Below are 25696 nucleotides of genomic sequence, written 5' to 3'. Positions count from 1 at the left end.
TTTAGTGACGATGAGAGAGAGACAGAGAGTGGCTTTGTCAGTTTGTCAATTGGATTTTTTTTTTTAATCAACGGCCACGTTTCATTTATTGGTTTTATTTTAATAAACTGGCATTAGATCGGACGATCAAGAAAGATTAAACCCCGAAATTATAGAACCCGCTCCTTTGCACCATCCAAACGTGGATAGGGTCCACCAATCACCATCAAATGCAGGAAATGGGGAACAGAGTATCCCACTTGGAGGTTGGAGATGAGCTGGGCTCTAATTGCTTCAAACCCATAACTAATTTATCCAAATAATTTAGGTAAATTTTGATTTCCTAGCTTAGGGTGATATAACTTATTTAAACAGATGAATTAAAGTGTTTGATATGATATTTATTAACTATAATTTATATTAATTTTATTTTTTAAATTATTTATTATTAATTAATAACTAATTTAATTTTATTTTTTATTTTAATTATATTATTCTTTTTATTATTAATACTTTAATATTTTTTATTTATAATTTTAACATTTTAATTAATACATTTTAATTTTATTAAAATATTTTTATTAATAACATAAAATATAAAATATTTATTTATATATAAAAACTTAAAATTAATTATAAATTTTTTCTTTATCAATAATAATAATTATTTTATTATTTTATCTATACTTTTAAAGTTATCTAATTATTTTTTAAAAAAATTTAAATATTTTTTTTATTTTAATAATAAAATAAATAATATAATATAATAGATTAATAATTTTATATTTATTTTAATAATATAATAAATGATATAATATATTATTTAATAATTATATATTTAATTTAATACTCAACTCAACTCAACTCAACTAAACCTTTATCCCAAAAATTTGAGGTCGGCTATATGGATTCGCTTTTTCCACTCTGAACGATTTTGGGTTAAATCCTCAGAAATGTGTAATGCTTCTAAGTCATGCTGTACTACTCTACTCCAAGTCAATTTAGGTCTACCCCTTTTTTTCTTTCTATCCTCTAGCCTAATGTGCTCTACTTGTCTAACTGGAGCCTCCGTATGTCTACGCTTCACATGACCAAACCACCTCAATCTCCCTTCTCTCAACTTATCTTCAATTGGCACCACTCCTACATTTTCTCTAATACTTTCATTACGGATTTTATCTAGTCTAGTATGGCCACTCATCCACCTTAACATTCTCATCTCTGCAACTCTTATCTTAGATGCATACGACTCTTTCAGTGCCCAACACTCACTACCATATAGCATAGCCGTATGGTCAGATTTGTAAAATTTTCCTTTTAATTTATTGGGAATCTTACGATCACATAAAACTCCCGTGGCACGTCTCCACTTCAACCATCCCGCTTTAATCTTATGACTAACATCCTCCTCACATCCCCATCTACTTGAAGAATCGAGCCTAGATATTTAAAGTGATTACTTTGGGATGCCACTCCATTCAAACTAACTCCTTCCTTATCATCGCTTGGCCTTCACTGAACTTGCAATGCATGTATTCTGTCTTCGTTCTACTTAACTTAAAACCCTTTGACTCTAGAGTACTTCTCCAAAGTTCTAGCTTCCTATTGACTCCTTCTTGTGTCTCATCTATCAGAACAATATCATCCGCAAACATCATGCACCAAGGAATACTCTCTTGTATATGTTTCACGCTTATCTAAAACTAATGTAAAAAGGTAAGGGCTTATGGCTGATCCTTGGTGTAATCCAATTGAGATCGGAAAATCTCTTGTGTCCCCTCCCACTGTGCGCACAATAGTAGTTGCTCCTTCATACATATCTTTCAATACTTGTATGTACCTAATAGATACCCTTTTTTGTTCTAACGCATTCCATAAGACCTCTCTTGGAACACTATCATAAGCCTATATATTTAATTTAATAATAAAATAAATAATATAATATAATAAATTTATAATTTTATATTTATTTTAATAATAAAATAAATTATATAATATATATCTTTATTAGTAATTTCAAATATAAACAACAGCTAAATATAATTTTATCAAACATTTAATATAAATCAGGTATTATCAGTTACCCGACTATCAACTATCAACTAATAATTATCAGTAATAATTATCGGTTATTTTCAACCGTTAAACCAAACATACTCTTAATCATGTCCGATTATGGCTTGCCAAGTATTAGAATAGATGCAGACCCTCCAGCTGTGTATCGTGCAGCAGCAATCACAGGAGATTACCTATGGAATTCTCTGACAAAGGTGGTTCCATTCTTCTTCGCAGATTCACTAGGTGGGTTAATAAAGAAGGCCTCTGAAATCCATGCAATTATCCGCAGGCAGCTAAGGTAAACTTCCACAGGAAAGCTGAGACCACCTCAACACGGGTGGAGTTTAAAACCAAGTAGCTGCAGGTTGCTTGAGCCTTGAGCTTGGCCCTATTGCTGACGATTCAAACAAAAATCTTCTGGTGATGCAATTGCCCTTTCTAAGCAAAGGAACCCCACACGACGGTTGACGAGTCTCAAGGCCAAAAGTCATCATTTGCAGGAAAAAGAGAAGCAACAAGAAAATTAGGATATATTCCCTGGCTACAGAATTCCACCCTTTGATAAAGGTGCCTAGTACAGCACAATCCAAGATCTTGTGAGAAATGCATATTCCAATGGCAATACCACCCAACTGAATACGTTTTTTGCTTGATCAATATTCGTCACAGAATCGATATCCTGCTGTTAATTCCTTGAAAACAAATCCACGTGGGAGGAATTTATTTGTGTATTAACAGGAGGTTAATTAGGTTGGAAAGGATTTCATGGGGGGGGGCACAACTCACTCTGGTTTCCACCACAAAGGCACCCTCGTCATTGCAGTCGATGGAACGTTGATATTTGGTTTGATCTTTCCAGCAAAAGGGAAAAACCAAGTTACAGAGAATTAGAGATGCTTTTTGCAGGTTTAATTTAATACGTTTCAGTGCGGAATAAAATGAAAAGAACTATGATTCAACGAAGAAAATCACATAATCAACGAAGATAGGATTATTTATAGGTTTCTTAGGTTGGGATTTGACTTCTACTCTTTTTTTTTTTTTTTTTTTTTTGGACAATTAGATAAGCAAGAATGTAAAGATTCGGTTGATTACATCAACTGGTGCACACTCTGACATCCCATTTTCCGGTGCAGGAGATGGCTCTACAGCCTACAGGTGCCACTCCACAAATCCCATGAGAGCAAATCCTACTCAGATTGTGTAACGTAGTTGATGCAAGTAACTCTAGTTAAACTTGATCCTTGGGAGGATGTGAAAAGTTAACACGTAAAAGCATGGGCTTGGAGGTACCTGGTTGTGATCAGGGAAACTCTCTTTAACAGAAAGATGGCCAAGCAAAATCCGTAACTGGAAAAATTTTGTGGGTGTTCTAGAGTTTGTTAGACTCTATGGTCTGATAAACTCCTCCTAAGCCACTGCGAGCCTCAAATACCCTCGGGTTGAAACCTCTTCTCCATTGCTTGTTTCATGCAAGTAGGCCACTGATTTCCGGCACCGACAATCCCAATTTCCATCTTCATTTTGTGTTCTGAAGGAGAGAAACATTTTCTCCAACTCACAGCTCTCCTTCCCGGTTGTGTTGTTGGTACTTGCTAATACTAAATAAATACCACAGTTTCCAAATTATGTGTGCTATTATATGTCCCCATGAATTACAATGCCCTCTCCTCAAACTCTTATGTAACCATTAGAGTGTTTTAATTAATGCTTCATATTAAAATCGCTTTAATTATGTACATTATATATGAGTAGCAATAAAATTCAGTTAGTCGTCTTCAATTTATCATGGACAACGGAGAAATGCAGAGAGTTGATTCATGCTCAATTGTTCATACAAAATTATTGAGCATTTTTAATATTTTACTATTTATAATTAAGAATAATTTAAGTAATCCTTATTTTCATAATTACACTTGTTAAGTTCATAATCAATTTAATTAATAAAATTCATATAGACTAATTTATCCCTTCCATAATCAATAAAAAATCTAAAATAAAAAAAATTCTCGGTAAACCTAAATTTTTAAAAATGTTTGCCTGACAGCTATTTTTTTTTTATAAAAAAGTTAAATTTAAATAATTTTATATTATCTATTTATTTTGCAATAATAAGTTCAATTAAGAGAATTTGGTGGTTGATGAAGCCACACAACAACAAAATTTTTAGCAAATATGTGCGATGTTGACAATACAAACTTAGATGACCCTACGTTAATTTACTATTTTCTGCAATCTTTAACTTCAAAAATTTATATATTTTAGAGTAATTTACTAATTTTATTTTAATATTAGCAGAATTTATACTACTTTTTTCCTTCTACACGCTTAAGTAGGGTCGATCGTCTACCCAGACACTCAACCATATGAAGGGTGGTCATCTAAGTGTCTAGACAAATATGGAAAGATTATCTCCCTTATTCGGATAGGATTCCAGATACTTGCTTTAATATAGAAATCATGTTTTATCTCAACTCAAATTCCTATTTCAACTGTGATTCTAACTTACGCGCACACACACATACATACATACATACATATATATATATATATATATATATATATATATATATATGAAATATGTACAATATAATTTTATTCTCTCATTCTCCAATTCTTAATATATTAATTATTGAGGAAATTATTCAAACCAATCATTGATGTTCCCTATTATCTTGCAGGGAGGATTATCATATACACTCGAAGTGCAAAAGGACAGTATTCATTTAGAAAAAAAAAATTGATTATTCCTTAATCTTAGATAAGTACAACTCATATATTTAAACGAAAGCTGTATATGTATCGGATGCGCTGAATAATTTTTAATTTTATATATTCATAAATTAAAAAAATAATTAAAAATGAAAATATTTATTGATTATAAGGTGTAAATGAATTAATAAAAAATTATAATATATAAAAATAATAAATATAATGTATTTTTAATAAAAATAAGTATAGATTAATTATTATTAATAAATTTATAATTTATATATTAATAAATAAAACTTATTAAACCAGAGATAATTCAATCAATAATCAAAAATCTTAAAACATTAATCCAAATAAATAATTCTTTATTGAAATAATCAAATTTCATAATTTTAATTTAATTATTCTGTTAATTAAATAGTGCAATTTAAGTAAAAAAAAATACAAAATATATAAAAAGTTTATAATTATTTTATTTTTAACAAAATAAACATTATTTTGTAGATAATTGCTACAAATTACTATTGAATAATGAAATAATAATTTATCTAACAATAAAAATAAAAACGTATAAATAAAATAAATAAAGCAACTATAGAAGTCACCTTACGTATATGGACAGAGAAATCTCTACGTTAATGCCTCCTAACCCTACCTGATTAAGCTTAAAAGGTTTAATCCCTTAAAGAAATGAAACAAATTTAAGACCGTCGGATCAAAAAAAGTGACCGTTGAGGTGCTCCTACGGCTCCATTCAAACCGTGTTGAAAAAAACGTTTTTCAAGAAAAAAAGGAAAAAACAGCAAAAAGCATTCAATTCAAAACATTCTAAAGAGACAGAACAACCTTTCTTCTTCTTGATCGTTTGGTGGCTCTCTTTGATTTCAAGTTTCTTTCACCAATGTCCAAAATGAAGTCCGATCGTAGGCCTCCACTCGCTAAATCGCCGATCAGGCTCCGTCCCTGCCGTGTCCTTCAACCCTACACAACCTCTGTACAAACTCCTCCAGGTGGGTGTATTATCAGTAGTTAATCATTGATAATCTTGTTTTCTTTTGGGTTATAGTTGAAACCTTTCAATTTTGTCAGGTTCTTTGACTAAATCCCAGAAGCCTAATCCCACAAAAAACATGGAAGAATCGGATCTCCGCCCCGAGTACCGTACCATATCTTGGGAGTTACGTGCTCTAGCGAGAATGGTTAAAGACGAATTTGGAAATGGAAATTTAAATGGTGCTGGGATGACTAACAGTGTGAATGCTAACTCGAGTCCCCTGTTTGAGAGAGGAAGGTTTTACGAGGTGTACTCAGCGAGGAGAAACGAGAGGCTGAAGAGAAAGAAAGGGGAGACGGAGGAAGAGGGAAAGACTACATACAATCTTGGAGTAACGGTTGAGTCTTCAAAGAAAAGAGATTCGAAGAAATTGGAAAGCTTGAGGAAATCGGTTTCTGCTGCATACTCTGTGGAGAGAACTGAGAATCCCAGGTATTCCTTGAGAAGCTTGAGCAAAGAGAACAAGAAGCCTCCTCTGGCTGTCAACTATGAGAAATCTGCGCTTGCAAGGGACAGAAAAATTGGGGCTCGAAGGGTTAGGAAAATCTGAATGTTGGAAAGGTAGGTTTCTTTTTAGGAGTTTAATGGATTTGCTATTTTCTTTGGGATTAGGAAAAACTTGATTCAATTTGCTTTTGGGGTTTAAATTGTTCTTGCTATGGTTTAAATGGATTTTTGAACTTTGATGATCTCTGGCAAATAGGTTGCATCTCGATCTTAGTTTTTTATTGCATGAGATCATCAAGTGGATATTATTAATTTTCTCCTGTTAAAAGTGGTCGGAGCATGTTCAGAAACTGTAATCTCTATTAACCAAACATGCAATAATATCTCTTGCAGATGGGTTTCAAATATATATAAGCTAGAGTGATATCTTTGCAATTCATCATACCCATATGATTTTTTAAAATCAGCGTTGGAAATTATGATACAAAGAGTAATTCAGTTTCTCTTTGTTTTTAACAAGGAGCAAGAATAGACGTGGCTCTGCAACAATAAATTTTCTTGGTTTGTTCGATAACTTGAAAATTATTGAACATGATGCAGCATTTTGAGTATGAAAAGATTATAATTTGGACACTCAAAATCAAACTGCTAATGCTGTTGAATGTCGTAGGGGGGGAGGGATATCTTTGATTATATAGTACAAAACCTAATGAGCTTAAGAAAAAAAAATATGCATTTTAATTTTTCTTTCTGATGAAATCTAACTACTGCTATTAGAAAATTTTGAATTGTAACTCTTAATTGATACTATACAAAATAATTTAAATTTCTTTTAAGATTTATCAACATCGATACCGTTCGTGTACCAACCATGCTGAGAGGAGCTCTGAGAGTTTTTTATTTTTTTATTTTTGTTTCCCAGAAATAAGGATTTATTTACCTTTTTTCCTTTACAAGGGAATTTTACATATTTAACTACACGCTTACCTATTTACAATCACCATACGTACTCATGCAGGCCATACCAAATCTCCTCATAATTTAAAACCCAATAAATAATTTTCCCGTGGTTAAGCCTCACGTCAACCTGAACTCAGAAGTTGGATTTTTCACCTAGTCATCTGATGTCCCTTTCTCAATCTCTTCTGCTTCTTTGTTTCCCTTCTCAGTTGGGCCAACATCACTGGCTACCATAGAAGGCCGTGCTTTAAAATCCTCCTGCTTTGCCACAGCATCTGGTGCTGATGCCTCATTGATAACTTCTTCCAAATCCTTCTGCTTTGCACCGGTATCTGCTGCGAATGTCTGATTGACACCTTCTTCAAAATCCCCCAGCTTTGCCACAACATCTGCTGTCTTAGTTGGACCAACATCACTGGCAACCGAAGAAGGTCGTGCTTTAAAATCCTCCTGCTTTGCCACAGCATCTGCTGCTGATGCCTCATTGATAACTTCTTCCAAATCCTCCTGCTTTGCACCAGTATCTGCTGCGAATGTCTGATCGACACCTTCTTCAAAATCCCCCAGCTTTGCCACAATGTCTGCTGTCTCAGGTGGACCAACATCACTGGCAACCGAAGAAGGACGTGCTTTAAAATCCTCCTGCTTTGCCACAGCATCTGCTGCTGACGCCTCATTGACAACTTCTTCCAAATCCTGCTGCTTTGCAACAGAATCTGCTGCGAATGTCTGATTGACACCTTCTTCAAAATCCCCCAGCTTTGCCACAACAACTGCTGTCAATGCGTCATTTGCAGCCCCACTACTATTGTGATTTCCTTCCTTTTCTTCAACTCTATGGTAAGCCTTTGGAAATTTACATTTGATAAAAACAAAATTGATATTCTTAGAGCTCATTTCAAACAGTAGAGATATTAAGTTTATAAAGCTGATTTAGTGCCTAGAATCTATTATGATGGCTCAGAAGTCACTGTACTTGGGTGAAACACAAAACATATTATGGCATAAATGGTTCTATACAATTTTGCAGTGAGGGAAATTTTATACATTGTAACTTTGAATGATAAACATAAATAAGGATGGAACTCACCACACAAGTACGAGCTGGAGAGAGTACTTTGAAGGAGTTAGGACGATTGTTGAAATTTGTTTCAGGCACTCCAGGTATCCCTTCAGGAGATGTAAAATGGTCCACATCATGGCCCACCTGCCAGATTGATAAATGAAATTTCACCATTAGAAGTTAGAACTGAACAGTTGATGAAGGGGTTATGCATGTCCAAAAATCAATTCTTTCCCATGCCTCAACAGGCCCCTTTTCGCTCTCCTGACAGCTTTAATTGAGAGCCAGGCCACATTCATGAAATCAAGGTTCCATCAACATGCTATGTCTAACAATATAAACATTGCTAAATCATTTTTTATATCTCAGTGCCTGAATTTTAGGTCACACTGAGAGCAACTAGACCGTAAAAATATGTATAACAAGTTAAAAACCTGTTTCCATTGTCCTCTACTATTTTTAATGGGTCGTGGTAAAATTATGTGGAGGATTTCTTACTCTTCCATGTCCACCAAATTCAAATGCATCACTATCCAATGCAACTCTATACTTCCCAGGCAAGTCGCACCCAACCTTGTAACTGAAAGATTCAGATTGAAACACAAAGGGTTACTCGAAAGCCTATACAAATAATTAATCATCAGAATGCAATTCCTATCAAACTGTTCGAACATAGTGGCATGTAGCCTCACGTCCACAGTCCACACATGCTAAAACAATAGATTTTTGCTTATTGGAGAAAAACAAAGAACACATACCCATCATATGTATTTTCTGCATGAAAATTGAACACAAAAACCAGATCCCCATGCTCAAAGACAATAACCTGTAATGTGAAGTGATCAATCACTGTCCTGAATGAAATAATGAAAAAGTGCTATAGGAGTGAAATGATAACTAAAATTTTAACTAGAAAAGTGATATCCTTGTTAGTCGATCATTGATACCCCAGTCTATTGACTCCCTTCTGTTTTAAGATTTTTGAATCACCAATTTAGAGATGAGGACATTCTGTGTCAGCTAACACTTAAAATTACAGTGTATCTTTAATAAGCACCATGTATCATTATCTATCACCTAATGATCCAAATTGTGTGACCCATGGTGTCTTCCAGTTTGGCCTATATGGGCCCTTATTTTAGTTATTAGTATGATCCTCGTTTCAAATTGCAGACGTGGAAGTTTAGACTCTACTTCCAGAATCCAGAATAAGAGAACAATGGGCGAATGCCTATCAGATAAGAGCATCTGTACCTTATCTTCATCATTTGTGCTGCTCACAATCTGCTTTGTTGATGCTAGAAATGAATATTTTTCATCAAGCAAGTTCATAGCTTTGTCAAATGCATTCATGAACTGAAGAAGTAAAAGAAATGGCAAAAAGTTAAAATCTAAATGTTTGTTGGGACGTTCTACTTTTGCACAAAGAAAATGGCTGATCATAGACAATTGGCTACATAAGGAGATACTCAAATTGATGAAAATGAGTTCACAAACCTTGTATCTCAAGTGCTCGGTGTCAACTAGGTTCCACTGGCGTCTGCACTTGTCATAACTCCACCCATTGCCTTCTCTTGGGAAGTCAATCCACTCAGGATGGCCAAACTACAGGAAATATTCATCAAAAATAATTCAGAGACTAAGCAACTAACGAATCCTATCCCTCATTTTCCTTCCTTCGAAAATAGTGTCTCTCTTAGTCAACTTGTTGTTCTCGCTCTCTTATGCTTATTATCAGCAAGCCCCTCAAATAAGTATATATGATCAGATTAAAAGTTACTGGTTGGTCTCATACTGATCAAATCAGCCTAGGATAAGCAAAAGATATTCTATTTCATGAAGAATAAACTTTCGACAAGCATACAGATTAAGATATCATGAGAAAATCCATAGATCTGGCAGTTTAGAATCCCCAAGAGTTTGGTAGACTAGTGGGCTAGTGTGATTACCTCATTTCCCATAAAATTAAGGTAGCCCTCACCCCCTAACGCCATAGTTAAAAGGTGTATCATCTGCAGAATAGAATCACATCAATGAGAAAAAATGGAAAAAAAAAATGAAAAAGAAAGGATTCACATCTGAAAGTTGAGTCTGATCGAAGGAACTCAAGATCAGCTGTTTTCAGGACCAAGAATATGTCTTTGTCCCACCATGCAAAGCTAAACATGAATTTTTTGCAAAGCCTCATGGATGGCAATTGATACAAAATTATAGTAAACAAGGATTTAGAAACTATGGTTGTGGTTAAAAACCACAGTAAACAGAGAAAAGTGCTCATGAGGTTGTGTAGATCAAACCTTATGAAGCGCTATCCCTCGCTCAATCATAGGTGAGGGATCTGTCAAGCAAGACATTCCAGAATACATTTCTTTATCCATTAGTAAAAAGGCAATTGTCTTGTCACCTACAATGGCCTGTAGAAACAAAAGATACCATATTATTAAGAAAAAAAATGAAAGTAGTTAAATATGACAAAAATGAGCAAGTTCTCTTTGCAGGATGTCAAAGCAGTTTGTCTAACTTCTTCCAGCTTCTTCTTGTCTTTACCTTTCCTTTACCTTACCAATTAGCTTTTCTTCCTGTCTTTATCATTATCTTTACCAAGTTATTTGTAACTTTTCACAATAGAGCAATGGGAGCAACCACCAACAAAAATAATTATGAAAAATGAACAAACAAGAAATTCCAGTCCTCTTACTTGATCATGACTCTCGGCATAAGCAACACATTTCTCAGTGTGTCTTCTATTAGTCAAGCTCCATGAAATTTCCTTCACTGACCACTCTTCATCACTCTTGTTTTTCAAGTAATCAATCCATTTATCAGGGATGGCCATTGCTAGGCGATAGTCAAAACCAATTCCACCCTCAGAGACAGACCGGCCAAGCCCAGGCATGCCAGAAACATCTTCAGCAATCACAGTAGCATCTGGGAAGATGTTGTAAATCAGAGAATTGGCCAGCATCAGATAAACAACAGCATCAACATCAGTTGCCTCACTGAAATAATCATTATAATCCCCTGTAAATACCATGTTGATCCCATGGTGATGGTATAACATTGAAGTTACTCCATCAAATCGGAATCCATCAAATTTGTACTCCTCAAGCCACCATCTTAAGTTGGACAGAAGGAAGCGAAGAACTTCCCAATTAGCATAATTAAAGAGCCTGCTATCCCATAACTTATGGTAGCCCCGATCTCCAGTGTGAAAATAGGAATCTTGAGAACTTTGGCCAACATCAAAGCCATTAAGGCCATCAGTGACATTGTTACTTGCATGACTGTGGACGACATCCATCAGAACACATAAACCCAAGCTATGGGCTTTATCAATTAAATATTTAAGATCCTCAGGAGTTCCAGATCTACTGCTTACAGCAAAAAAGTTGGTAACATGGTACCCAAACGATCCATAATATGAATGCTCCATAACAGCCATTAACTGAACAGTGTTATAGTTATTTGCTCGTATGCGAGGCAGCACATCATTAGCAAATTCTCTGTACGTATTAATGCAGGGTTCTGAGCTACTCATTCCTACATGAGCCTCGTATATACGTGGGGCCTTGGGTTTTGGAGGCTGAGGATACTTAAATTGGTACCTGCATGTCAGTGAATGAGTGGATCAACAAAGAGCCAATTTCCATACCAGACCTTGTTCTGAAGAAAGCGGACTTGAATGATGATTGCTACGCGTATTATCAATGGTTTTCCAAGTTTTGAAGACTTCTAGAAAAATAGAACAGATCATACTTTTGGAATGAACGTAAGCAATGATATAAGCATAAAAGAAACCATCTTCATATGTGTGGGATCCTCATGGAATTGGTCCTTTATTAACTTGATTATGTTTACACTGCCAGATATCACAAGACATAAAATTTGCTGTCAAACATGAAATTTGATACCTTTCTGAAGGTGGAGGATCCCAGTAAACACCGTCATATGGTGCTCCAAAACTTGAGGGGTCCACTATGGCATATCTAATCCAAGCTGGAATTCGATCAACCCAAACTCCATTACCGTGCCTGAATCGGAATTTGACTCTTGAATTGTGAGGAATGGCTGGATTTCCACCAGAATCAGGTATTTTGATACTCCAAACACCAAATTCATTCTTTTCCATCCTGTGGTTGGAACCATCCCATCCATTGAAGTCCCCAATAACTTGTGCTTCCCTACATATAAAGAACATATCTTTTATTTAGACAATGATAACAAAGTTTCCAAAGTTTCCAAAGTTGCATTTTGATATTGTGAAAAGCAAACAACATACTGAGCTGCAGGTGCCCACTCACGATAGACAATTCCACCTTCTTCTCTATTAAATCCGAATTTCAGGTAACCTACAAAATGGAAGAAGCAGAAGGGTTTAACATTGTAAATACAAATACCACCCAAAAGCTATATAAAAAAAGGCTCCTTAGCCACTGAGTAGAAGGAACACTCAAGATCCAATTAAGAGGCCAATAGGAATGCCAAAATTTTAAGTAGCATAAAACATCCAATATATTCATTTTGAATTCGAAACAAAATTACATGTTACAGCAAGGGAAAATGAAAAATAAAAGACTGTCTCAAGTATTATTTAAGTGGAAATCCATGCACATTTGAAGAAAGGGAAAGATTAAAGTGGTACACTAATGCAAAGTACCTTTTGAAAATTCCTGAAGACCTCCTTCATATTTTTCAATTAGCTGTTTCTGATTTATATATCTTTTCACTCTATATATGAAGTGATCTTTAAATGGTTCCAGCCCAGGATCAATGCTCAAAAGCCCAATATTTTCCATATCTTCATCAAAGCCTGTCATTGTTGTGTTTTCATCTGTCACAACCGCTGAGATTGCAAGACCATGCTGCACATGTCAAGATTATTTATAAATAAGATAGCTGCAGATTGAAGTTTCAAGAAAATTATCTCAGATAGAGAGATGAACCAACCCAATGCTCCTGTATGCCAAGGAAATATTATCATCAGTGTTTTGTCATATTTCTAAAAGAAAAAGGCACTGATATTATGAATTACGTGCATATATTTGATCGGCTATTTAGTTAATTATTTCTAAATTATTTTCACCATTTTTATTTATATATTTATTTGTCACAAATTGCCCACAAAAAAATAAACAAGCCAATTGATATTCATGCATCTCTCCACATATTCTTTGCCTTCACATACATTTGAACAATAATTGGGATTACGCATGAGAGAAGGAGAAATCCTTGACTCAGTAGTCCATGCTAAAATTAAAAACATACCCTCTTTGTTTTTGAGATTCTTGGCCGGAAATGGAATTTAGGACAACCAAGCAATTTTCGAGATCCAAAAGTCAGTCCAATCTGTTTTTGTTTGGCAATGCGATTGTTTCTTTCCACATCCTGTCAAAGATATTAGATGAGCAATCAAGCAGTATCTGATGCAAGAAACATCCACAAAATAGCAACTTGCGCGTTATAGCATATTCAGCAAACTTGAAAACAATATGAAAAAATCAAAAGGATGGTGCTGATGCTGGTACATTCTGAGCTACAAATGAAATTCAAAATAGGTAATCAAACCATGAGTCCTTTAAACTAACTATGCTCTGAATAATTATGCAGGTAAACATGAATGATTTATTTCTTTGAACTAATTAGGCTCTAAATAATCAAAACAGATTACCATTTTAGATAATATGGAGCAGACGCAGTAAGCAAAGAAATTTCATTTTGAAACTAGAAGAACCCTTCCTTCTAATGAAGCAAGGAATCAAATATTCATCAACACAAAAGAAAACTAATTGATCAAATGTAATTTAAGCAACAAACACCTAGAGAATATGATGAGCAAGCACCAGGACCAGAACAAGCAGCTATTAACTATTAAGCAGTAAGTAACCCAGTAGGAATAAAAGAAAGAAAAGCCAAAAAAAAAAAATTCAAATTTATTTATAAATGTGAAAAATAAAATTACCCTTTTGGAGTTCTTGGCTATAGAAGGAGATAAAAACCCAAAAGCAGGCGCCGGAAATAGTCCCAAGGAACCTAACATCTTGGCTCGCTTAGCCTTTGAAGGCCTCCTTTCCCTCTCCCTCAAACCAAAGTAAGCAAACCTTAAAATGGCCGAAACACTAATATACAGCTCTTCAGCATTAAGGAGGACGTGCACCGACACGTAAGCATCACGTGATCAGGAAGATTGCAGCCGTTGGTTAACTGGTCGCACAGTGATTATAAAATTATTGTGTTCCCTCTTTTCCCCTTCTCGGGTCCCACGATTTGATTTGCTTTTGGATGGATATCAGATTGGGTAAGGTATATACTCAACGTGACATCCAGCCAGCCGTCAAATTTCGAGATTTTTATTTTTTTTATTAAATTTTTATTAAAACTAATCCTAATCTCACGTGAATTTTTGAACTTTTCATGAAAAATTATTTAATTTAATTAAACAATAATAATAATAATAATAATAAAATAACAATAAAAATTCCAATTGTAATTAAAATAATAATTATAATTAGAGTAATAATTAAATTTTAATTTGAATAATTTCAGTATAAATGTATTCCATAAATTGAACTATATTAATAAAATTATATATTTTTAAAATAGAAATTTTATTTTTAATATTAATTAAATATATATTTAAAATATAAATCATTGCATATTAAATTGTGATTTAATATGAATTTAATTTAACTATATAGATTGATTTTTATACTGTCACGACCCAACCTATGGGCCGGACCGGCACTAGGTTCTGGGCCAGCCTAAAGCCCCCGAGGCCCGTAGTAAGCCTAACTGTTCATTAACCCAACTCTAAGGCCTATTGGGCCCAAATTCAAGAAAACATACGGACAGAGTCCGGCCATAAAATGAACTTTCCAACGGGGAGTTTTCGACTCACCGACCTGTAAACACAATAAACAATACATTGGGGAGCTCAGCTCACCCTCCACATACTTATCAACATAATAATAAATGGGAGCTCAGCTCCCTCATCCAATCCATCAAAACAGACTTAAAATATTAAGTTTACAGGTCCAACATGATAATAATATTACAGACCAAATTCAAATAATTACTGCTAACATATGTGGAAATTCTAGGAGTAATTAAAATTACACAAATATTAATAAACAACCTGCGAAGTAGAAAAGCAGGTTAACCCAGAACAAAATATCCTCCTGTGGCCTGTAAAAATTTTTGAACAGGAGTGAGCGTTCGACTCAGAGAGTAAAATATCAATTTTAACCATAATCTCTATAACTATCTAGAACTAATGCACCATGTAGAGTGAAATGCAACATCAACAACATTTTCACATCATAACATCAAAAAAGTAATTTGGAGCACTCACGCACCCTGTAACATCAATCATAATATATGGGAGCTGATCCTATACGACTCTCTTAAATCCAACTGGTGCCGTGAAGAACTCAATCGGACTTCCACTTAAATACCGAATCGGGGTCCCAAATAAGAACTCAAGCCGTGTCTACCCGAAGGACCGGTCACAATAAGAACTCAAGCCGTGTCTACCCGTCCTATCCATAGTCCACACCACATCACACGCACGCCAACGCACGCACACTGCTCCAAATTACCACAACAACATACATGGCACTTTAACATTTATCAATGCATCAAAAATCGTGCCTAGAGTTTAACTACATAAATATATGCATATAAGTGATGCATGGGCATGTTGAACATATAATAATATCGAAATTACAATTAAAATTAATATTCTACTCACAGACTTGACGACAATCACTGTGGTGGCTGGGCGGAGGAAGAAGGTCATCGGCTCACCGACAATCATATTACATTTATTTAATACAATCGACTCAATACAAACAAAGAAAAGACCAATTACGCCCTAAGTTGTGCCAAAATCCGCAGAGTCCCCTATACCTGGACCTACCCAACCCGCAAAAGGGCTAAAACGCACTTCTATATTCACAATCCATATATCAACAGTTCATTCATATCACACAGCCCTCCTGGGCCCATCAAATCGATCATCCATCACAATACGCAAAATTTCAATTTAGTCCTTGTTATTGATCATTTTTGCAAAAACTGCCCAAACAAGCTCTAAAAATTATAAAACTTTGCCCCGCGGTCCTTAGCAATATTACTAAGCTATTGCAAAAAGAATCGTAATTTTCTAAGCTACCACGAATATTTTATGGATTTTTAATCCTATTTAAGCACTAGAAAATTACGAAAAGCAAGGTTCGGGTTTACCTTTGCCGATTCCGACTTCGGGAACGCACTCGGGACGTCTGACAATGGGGGGCTAGCCAAAACCTCGGTCCAATTCGGAGACTTTTCCAGAACGTCCGTTCGCCCAAATTTGCGAACGGCCAATCGTCGAATTTCCGCGAATCGAGGATACCTACACGAAGCCCATAACACGGGGGTTAGTACATAAATTTTTCAGAATTTTCTAAGCTCATTAAATGCTCGGAAAAACACTGCGAAGTTTCATGGGACCCACCGAAAAACGGTGTCAGAAAAATTCGAAATTTATGTCGTTGCGAAGCTATCGACGAATGGAGCGTGCCGGTGGCCTCGGTTTTCTCGTGGGATTCACGATTTTCGAGAAATCTAGCCCAAAAATCGAAATGGGCTAAAATCTTCCCGAGCAAAAATCGGACAATCCGCTTGATGGATTTCGGCGTTCTTGGTGTCTATGGAAAGCTCTCGCCGAGTAGATAATTTTGGACACAAGATCCGGTCCAATTGGTGGCCGGATCGGCCGAATTTGGCCGGAAGTCGCGCGGCGAGCGGGGCATTTCCGCTGCGTTTCCGGCGGCGCGGCCACATTGGTAGGCGGCGGCGCGGTCATTGGTCAAGGTGGCGTGGCGCGGTCATTGGGGTGGAGAGGAGAGAGAAACGAGAGAGAAAAGGGAGAGGGACGACGCGCGCGGGGAAGGGAAGAAGAAAAAGGAAATGGCCGGTCCGATTCGACCGGTCAGATCCGGTCCGGTTCGATTCGACCGGTTTGATTCAGAATATAAAATTTTGAATTTTTACTCTGCCTCGAGACCGAAAACGAGGTCCAAAAATTCCGAAAAAATTCCAGAAAACTCAGAAAAATACGTAGACTCCAAATATATTTTTAGTTTTGCCACGTGGTCTTTAAATAAATTTTAAAAAAATCATTAAAGTTTATATTTTCGAAAAATCGAACCCGATTTTTAAAATCCGAAAAATCTCAAAAAAATTCCTAAAATTTAAATAAAATTAAAATACCAAAAATGCTCATAAAATTTAAAATTTTGGGGTGTTACATTCTTCCCCCCTTACAGAAAATTCGTCCTCGAATTTTACACAAGGCAGAATAAAGCACATGATTATACATTGAACAAGTAAGGGTACTTGCTACGCATGTCCCTCTCTGACTCCCAGGTGCACTCTTCCACTGACTGACTCCTCCACAAAACCTTAACCATAGGGATCTGCTTTGATCTCAGCTGTCTCACTTGGTAGTCCACTATGGCTACAGGCTGCTCCTCAAATGTCAAGTTCTCTTTTAGCTCTATCACATCCGGCTGCAGTACATGAGAAGGATCGGGAATGTATTTCCTGAGCATGGAGATGTGAAACACGGGATGAACGTGAGAAAGGTTGGGTGGTAGCTCCAACCGGTAGGCAACTGCCCCAACTCTATCAGTAACCTCAAAAGGTCCAATATACCGAGGTGCCAACTTGCCCTTCTTTCCAAATCTCATGACTCCCTTCATTGGAGAAACCTTCAGAAATACATAGTCGCCATCGCAAACTCCACATCCTCCGTCTGGGTCCGTGCATAACTCTTCTCGCCATCAAAGTCGTTTTGCTCTCGATTAAGGGAACCATCTCTGAAGTGTACTGCACCAGGTCTACATCATGCACCTTCGCTTCCCCCATTTCTGTCCAACACAGAGGAGACCTACACCTTCTTCCATATAATGCCTCATAGGGTGCCATCCCTATGCTGGAATGGTAACTGTTGTTGTAGGCAAACTCCACCAAAGCTAACTGCTCATCCCATTGACCTCCAAAATCCAAGACACTCATGCGAAGCATGTCTACCAGTGTTTGGATTGTCCTTTCTGACCGTCCGTGCTGCGAGGGTGGAAAGTCAGATCAAGTTCAGCTGTGTGCCAAGTGCCTCTGCAACTTTCTCCAAAACCGAGAAGTGAATCAGGGCCCTCTGCCGATATTATGGAAGCTGGAACTCCATGCAATCCGACTATTTCTCGAATGTAGAGCCGCATACCGTGCCTGTAGTATGTAGTCTTCTGAGTAAGAAGTGAGCTGATTTGGTCAAGCGGTCTACAATTACCCATATCGAATCATATCCTCGCGTGGTACGAGGCAACCCAGTCACAAAATCTATAGTGATCATTTCCCACTTCCATTCTGAGATAGGGAGCTCATGCAGCTTCCCTGACGGTCTCTGGTGTTCAAACTTCACCTTCTGACAAGTCAAGCACTTGGACACAAAGTCCGCTATGTCTCTCTTCATGCCATTCCACCAATAGCTATCTTTCACATCATAGTACATCTTGGTGGAACCTGAGTGGACACTGTACAGTGTGTAGTGTGCCTCTCGCATGATTTCATTCCTGAGGTTGTCTACATCGGGCACACATATCCTAGAACCTTGTACTAGGGCACCATCATTGGCAAATCCAAACTCACCACCTTCACCTTGCTGTACTCTTTCTATGATCTTCATCAATTGTTGGTCTCTGTGCTGGGAAACTCTAACTCTGTCCCTTAAGTCTGGCCTCACTGAAAAGTGAGCCAACAATACCCCCTCATCTGAAAGATCTAGGATTAAACCTTGATCCATCAACTCATGTACCTCCTGAATCAATGGTCTCTTCTCTACTGAAATGTGCAAACCGCCGTAAGATTTTCTGCTCAAGGCATCTGCTACAACATTGGCCTTTCCAGGGTGGTACTGGATGGTGCAATCATAGTCTTTCAGAAGCTCCATCCATCTCCTCTGTCTCAAGTTTAAATCCCTCTGCTGGAAGATGTACTTCAAACTTTTGTGGTCGGTGTATATCTCGCACACTTCACCATACAGGTAGTGTCTCCAGATTTTAAGTGCAAAGATTACAGCCGCCATTTCCAAATCATGGGTGGGGTAGTTCTGCTCATGCCTCTTCAGCTGTCTTGAAGCATAAGCCACTACTTTTCCATTCTGCATCAAAACACACCCTAGGCCAACTCGAGGCGTCACAATACACGTGTATCCTTCACCACTCACGGTGTAGTGTCAACACAGGCGGTGGTTAGACACTCCTTAAGCTCGGAAACTCACCTCACAGTCATCTGTCCAAATGAATGGAACATTCTTCCTGGTCAACTTAGTTAGGGGAGCCGCTATCCTGGAGAAATCTTGTACAAAATGCCTATAGTAACCAGCTAAACCCAGAAAACTTCGCACCTCAGTGACTGTTGTAGGCCTAAGCCAATCGATTCTGACTTCAATTTTCTTGGGATCCACTTGAATGCCGTCACTAGAAACCACGTGTCCCAATAATGAGATGCTTTCTAGCCAAAATTCACATTTTGAAAATTTGGCATATAGCTGGTGCTCCCTCAACGTCTGCAACACCATCCTCAAGTGCCACACGTGTTCTTCCTCGGTCCGAGAGTATACCAGAATGTCATCTATGAATACGATGACAAAACGGGTCCAAAATGGCTTGAACACCTGTTCATCAAGTCCATGAAGGTCTTTGGTGCATTAGTGAGTCCAAAAGACATCACCAAGAACTCATAATGACCATATCTTGTCCTGAAAGCCGTTTTGGACACGTCCTCATTCCTGATTCTCAACTGATGGTAGCCTGATCGCAGGTCTATCTTGGAAAAGAATCTAGCTCCTTGGAGCTGATCAAACAGATCATCGATCCGAGGAAGTGGATACTTGTTCTTCACTGTTACCTTGTTCAGCTGTCTGTAGTCAATGCACAACCTCAATGACCCATCCTTCTTTCTCACAAATAGAACAGGAGCGCCCCAAGGTGAAGTGCTCGGACGTATAAAACCCTTGTCCAAAAGCTCCTGTAGTTGTTCCTTCAGCTCTTTCAATTCTGCTGGTGCCATCCTGTAAGGTGGCATCGATATGGGGTTTGTACCCGGCACAACATCAATGCAAAACTCTATTTCCCTTCCTGGTGGCAACCCTGGAAGCTCCTCTGGGAAGACATCCATAAATTCTCTGACAACAGGAACATTTTTCATGCTGACACCTTCTACAGATGTATCTCTCACCAATGCCAAATACCCTTGGCATCCACGCCTCAACATTTTTCTGGCACTAATTGCTGACACCAAATTATATGGAGCCACGCTCCTGTCACCATCAAAGCTAAATTCTTCCACACCAGGTATGTGGAAATACACCTTTTTGTTCCTGTAGTCTAAAGTGGCATAGTGAGTTGACAGCCAATCCATCCCCAGGATTACATCAAAATCCATTACTGGTAAAGGAACCAAGTCTGCTGGGAGGATCTTTCCATCCACTACCACCGGGCTACCCGGAAAAACCATATCTACATCTATGTTGTCACTAAGTGGGGTAGCTACTGACAAAGGGCACTCTAAAGTTGTGGGGTTTCTACCCAACCTCATGGCAAACACAGGGGAGACAAATGAGTGCGTAGCACCCGGATCTAACAAAACACGAGCCTCATAAGAACAGACCAGAAGAATACCTGCCACAACTGCATTAGAAGCCTGAGCATCCTGGTGGGTCAGGGTGAAAACCCGAGCTTGACCCCTACCCTGAGTGGTAGAACCACGACATCGACTTCTACCTCTGACCGCCTCCAAATCCACGTCCCCCTTGTCCTCGGCCTGTTGGCTGAATCGATCACTGCCATGTTGGAAGTACCCGGATACAACTGGAGAGGAACATTAGCAACAGAACCCTGTGACCCCATCTGTGGCTCACTGAAAACAGGGCATTCTCTAGCAAAGTGACCTGGTTGGCCACACCTGAAGCATACTCCTGAACCCATCAAACAAGGTCCTGAATGTCCTCTTCCACACTGTGCACAAGGTGCCAAAGAGGATCCTGAACGAGCCGAATCGCTGCATTCGAATCGTTACCAGCTTTGGATCCGCACTGGTGCGAACCCTGGATTTGTGTCTAAAACCACTCCTCTTATTCCTGCTTCTTCCTCTGTAAGTAGTTTGGCCACCACTATCCGTAGTACCCATGTGGGGAACACCTGAAGAACCCTCTGCTCTGTTTTTCTTTGCTCTACCGCTGTCATCCACAGCATAGCTAATCTCAATCTGTCTGGCTCGATCAACCACCACGTCAAAAGACTGATCAGACATCATGGCTAGGTTCGCATACCTCCTGTCAAGCCCCCTTAGGAATCTCTTCACCTTCATAGTTTCTGTAGCTACTGCTGCAGGGGCATATCTGCTCAATTCCAGAAATTCTGTAGCATATTCATCTACAGACCTGCCATTCTGTCTTAAGGCCTCAAAGGTCCACTGCTTCTGATCTCTGAAGCTTTCTGGCATAAACCGATTGATAAAAAGTTCTACAAACTGAGCCCATGTCAAACCCTCCATCCGGGGTAACACGTAGTCATTCATCCATTGTCTAGGCATAGGCCCCATGACATGCTGCATACACTCTATCAATCTTCTATCAGTCAATCAGACTGCTCCTGCCGTCATAGAATCCAAAACCGATATGCATCGTCTGACACATCATAGGTACCAGGCACCAACTTCTTGAAATTTATGATCTGTTTGTAAGGTTCCCCTCTTGGTGCGGTGGACTGCTGCTGCTGTGGAGGGTGGACCATATACTGCGCCATCATGTCGATGGTTCTCTGCAGACCAGCTAGAGTAGCTGCCATGGGGTCCATGGGACCCTGTGCCATAAAGGACTGATCCTGTACTGGGGGTGGCTGCTCCTCTACTTGAGCAGCTCTAGGCCTCCTACCCCGCCTCCTCGGGGCAGGCGCCTCATCCTGTGCCGACACCTCGTCGGGCACATCTGGTTCTGGTGCAGTGGCAGCTCTCCTGCTTCTACGCATTTTCCTGAAATTCAGCAGCATTAGCCCACAAAAATTCAAAACTGCACATTACACAGCTCTATAGACTCATATTTATACATAACATATGGAGCAGAAACTAGAAGTAAAGATGACAATGCAAGACGAATGTGGACCCTATATTTCCGCATGTGACTCCTAGTAGACTCTTCCCAACACTTTAGACAACATTCCCTAAGAATCTGGAGCCTAAGCTCTGATACCACATTTGTCACGACCCAACCTATGGGCCGGACCGGCACTAGGACCTGGGCCAGCCTAAAGCCCCCGAGGCCCGTAGTAAGCCTAACTGTTCATTAACCCAACTCTAAGGCCCATTGGGCCCAAATTCAAGAAAACAAACGGACAGAGTCCGGCCATAAAATGGACTTTCCAACGGGGAGTTTTCGACTCACCCGACCTGTAAACACAATAAACAATCCATTGGGGAGCTCAGCTCACCCTCCACATACTTATCAACATAATAATAAATGGGAGCTCAGCTCCCTCATCCAATCCATCAAAACAGACTTAAAATATTAAGTTTACAGGTCCAACATGATAATAATATTACAGACCAAATTCAAATAATTACTGCTAACACATGCGGAAATTCTAGGAGTAATTAAAATTACACAAATATTAATAAACAACCTGCGAAGTAAAAACAAAGTTAACCTAACAAAATATCCTCCCGTGGCTCAGAAAATTTTTGAACAGGAGTGAGCGTTCGACTCAGAGAGTAAAATATCAATTTTAACCATAATCTCTATAACTATCTAGAACTAATGCACCCTGTAGAGTGAAATGCAACATGTAACACCCCTAAGTTCGGTAGTGCGTTCTGCTGCTCCAGCCGACGGTAGTGCGTTCTGCTGCTCCCCGGTGTTGTCCTGGACAATAGGATGCCTAGAACCACACTTCAATGAGAGTGAGGAGACATAAAATAAAGAAATAAAAGAAAAGAAAGTACAATAAAAACAAAGGAAAAAATATTGCAAAGAAATGTGATCAAGTTAAACGATACTGTAAACCTAACGATGGGTGAGAAGTCACGGCGTGGACCGTTGAGGAACCTTGGAATACTTTTTTGGGACATAAATAGACGCTTGTTGAATTATAATTATGATTAGAAATATCAAAGAAAAATTAAATAATTAGTACAAAGAAAAGTGAGAAATCGAAAAAGCAGAAAACCCTGAAAAATCGAGAATGCCAGCATTATGGTCATTTGACATCCCAAGTGTCTTTTGACCTAAATGTCCATTAAAAATAAATAGTATTACACTTAGAAAATAAAATGAAAAATTAAATTGGTGGTACCTAAAATAAATAGTGAAAATTATGGGTTAAATGTGGAATAAATGAATAATTACTTTATTATATGATTAAGTGACTAAGTGGACCACTAAGGGGATTAATTAAATACATAGTGGGACATGTGTACACTTAAAATGCAGCTGAATAAGTCATCTTCCTCATTTGCATTCAAATTGCCGAATTGAAGAGTGAAGGAAACTCCATAGCCATTTTTCATGCAAGCTTTCTTAAGTCTCCATTTTCAACTCCAACCTCTTAGTGTTCTTCATTAAACTTTGTCTACACATCACAAGGAAGATATTGATACTAATTTTGAGAAGTTTGATGAAGGTTTAGCAAGTTACAATTAAAGGTAAGTTTGCATTTTTGAGAATTTCTTTGTTAAAGTTTATGTTCATGTTATGGGTGTTAGTTTGGTGAAAGAAAATTTTGAGTTTGAAGGGTTATTGTTGTTTTCATTTTGGACAGCCATGAGTCACGTTTTTGATGAGATATTTGTGCATATAATTGATGAGAAATGGTGTTGATCATGATGAATTAGTAACCTAGTGAATTATTTCATGTTTATGTGGTGATTTATGCACTTGGATGGGAAATTGTAAAATGGACGGCACTTTGATGTTGAAGAATGGTTTGTGGCAGCTTGGGGACACTTGAGTAATGGTATATATTGAAGGAAATGTATGCAGAATATTAACCTAGAAGGATTGATGATATGTATGTAGATTGATCTTGTAAAGTGTGTGTAAAATTTGTAATGGTTAGGTGTGTTTGTAATAGTACTTAGAAATTGTAATTGTGAATGATATTGGTGTGTTGAGGCTGATTGAATCTGCCCAAAATAATGTTAATGTAAAGTAGAAAGTGCTTTTGGTAATGTACCAAAACTGATTTGGTAGGGTATGGAAGTAAACTTTGCAAGGTAAATATGTGTTTTGAATGGGGTGTGAAAAGCATATTGAGGGCAGTACACATTTTAGCCTATAACCTTAAATTTGTAACCTCAATTGGTATGAGACCAATTTGAGGTGAAACTAGGCACAAAATGTGCCAACTTTCATTGAGAAACCATGCCAAAATTCTGCTTGCAAGGTGACCTAAAAATGACCAATTCGGATTAGGTGCAATTAGGACCTGAAAAATGACCAATTGGGCAGGAGTGAGTGTTTAGGCAATAACTCACTCAAACCAGGTCCAATTGACCTGAAATTTTAACCAAGAACAGTTAAGACCCATACCTACAAGTCTTATGAAGACACCAAAGCCCAGAAATGACCATAAGCAAGTCAAACAACTTGCACAAGTTCGGGTCCAAAAACTGGCCGAACCAGAATTGACCAAATTGACCTAAAATTGACCTAAAATGGTACCATTTGACCAGCAAGAGTGTAATGACCATAACTCGGTCTACTTAACTCGGATTGACCTGAAATTTTGCACCGCGGTCCATAAGACCTGAATCTACAAGTTTGTAGTTTCGACCGAGAGCCGAAAACCGAGGAAACTAGATCGTCCGGTTAGGTCAAACCAATCCAAAGAATTTGCATTAAAATGCACTAAGCAAGGAAATGACTTTGGTAAAACATACCAAACCTAAAACCCTATCAAATGTGACATATTAACGACACTAAAACCTAATTTACCTAAAACGCAACGAGGGTCGGTATATTAGGTGATTAAGTGAATAATTGAGTTCAAAGCATTATTTACCAAACACCATCGATAGAGCTTTAAATTAGTAATCAAACACTTCAAATTGTGTTTCTCGATTACCAAAGACTCGTGAAAAGGGAAGGAAACACCGAGTCCAGATCGGGGCATCATCGAGGTTTGTGCACAACAACTGCTTTTGAATTATTTTCAATGGAAATAAATATTGACTATTTGCATATCATTGTTTTAAATTGTGGAAATGTGTTTGGTGGACACTTATTGATTGAAAAACATTGTGAATGGTTTGAAACTGGATCAGAAAATTGTTTGAATGGTAATTGATGGATACTTATTGATTGAAAAGCAAATGGTTTTTGTGGAAATTGA

At 37.7% G+C, this 25696-nt stretch overlaps 2 protein-coding genes across 2 annotated transcripts; one reads left to right on the top strand and one right to left on the bottom strand.

The window, feature by feature from the left end:
- Window positions 1–5374: 5374 nt before the first annotated feature.
- Window positions 5375–6664, top strand: LOC110654385 (uncharacterized). The gene is made up of 2 exons (XM_021810350.2): window positions 5375–5759; window positions 5839–6664. The coding sequence occupies exons 1-2, from the start codon at window positions 5651–5653 to the stop codon at window positions 6351–6353; spliced, it is 624 nt and encodes a 207-aa protein (XP_021666042.2). The 5' UTR covers window positions 5375–5650; the 3' UTR covers window positions 6354–6664.
- A 473-nt stretch (window positions 6665–7137) lies between these two features.
- LOC110654384 (1,4-alpha-glucan-branching enzyme 1, chloroplastic/amyloplastic) lies at window positions 7138–14391 on the bottom strand. Its single transcript, XM_021810349.2, has 14 exons — window positions 14233–14391; window positions 13539–13658; window positions 12931–13135; window positions 12553–12622; window positions 12185–12454; window positions 10972–11878; window positions 10571–10687; window positions 10223–10285; window positions 9771–9878; window positions 9528–9629; window positions 9032–9099; window positions 8772–8853; window positions 8301–8417; window positions 7138–8056 (listed from the first exon to the last, which is right to left on the bottom strand). Exons 1-14 carry the CDS (start codon window positions 14308–14310, stop codon window positions 7364–7366), a joined length of 3000 nt encoding a protein of 999 aa, XP_021666041.2. The 5' UTR covers window positions 14311–14391; the 3' UTR covers window positions 7138–7363.
- Between the last annotated feature and the right edge of the window lie 11305 nt (window positions 14392–25696).

The sequence above is a fragment of the Hevea brasiliensis genome, chromosome 12 (assembly GCF_030052815.1).
Source record: "Hevea brasiliensis isolate MT/VB/25A 57/8 chromosome 12, ASM3005281v1, whole genome shotgun sequence".
Classification (NCBI taxonomy): Eukaryota; Viridiplantae; Streptophyta; class Magnoliopsida; order Malpighiales; family Euphorbiaceae; genus Hevea; species Hevea brasiliensis.
The sequence above is the reverse complement of the archived record's forward strand: the minus strand, read 5'-3'. Positions and strand labels throughout refer to the sequence as shown.

Bases quoted from the DNA above. Each gene is read 5' to 3' on its own strand.
- LOC110654385 (XM_021810350.2), top strand. From the start codon at position 5,651: ATGTCCAAAATGAAGTCCGATCGTAGGCCTCCACTCGCTAAATCGCCG. The intron at 5,760-5,838 runs GTGGGTGTATTA...CAATTTTGTCAG, and splicing joins CTCTGTACAAACTCCTCCAG to GTTCTTTGACTAAATCCCAG.
- LOC110654384 (XM_021810349.2), bottom strand. From the start codon at position 14,310: ATGTTAGGTTCCTTGGGACTATTTCCGGCGCCTGCTTTTGGGTTTTTA. The intron at 10,688-10,971 runs GTAAGAGGACTG...TTGTTTCTACAG, and splicing joins ATGCCGAGAGTCATGATCAA to GCCATTGTAGGTGACAAGAC. The intron at 9,630-9,770 runs GTTTGTGAACTC...TTACTTCTTCAG, and splicing joins CCGAGCACTTGAGATACAAG to TTCATGAATGCATTTGACAA.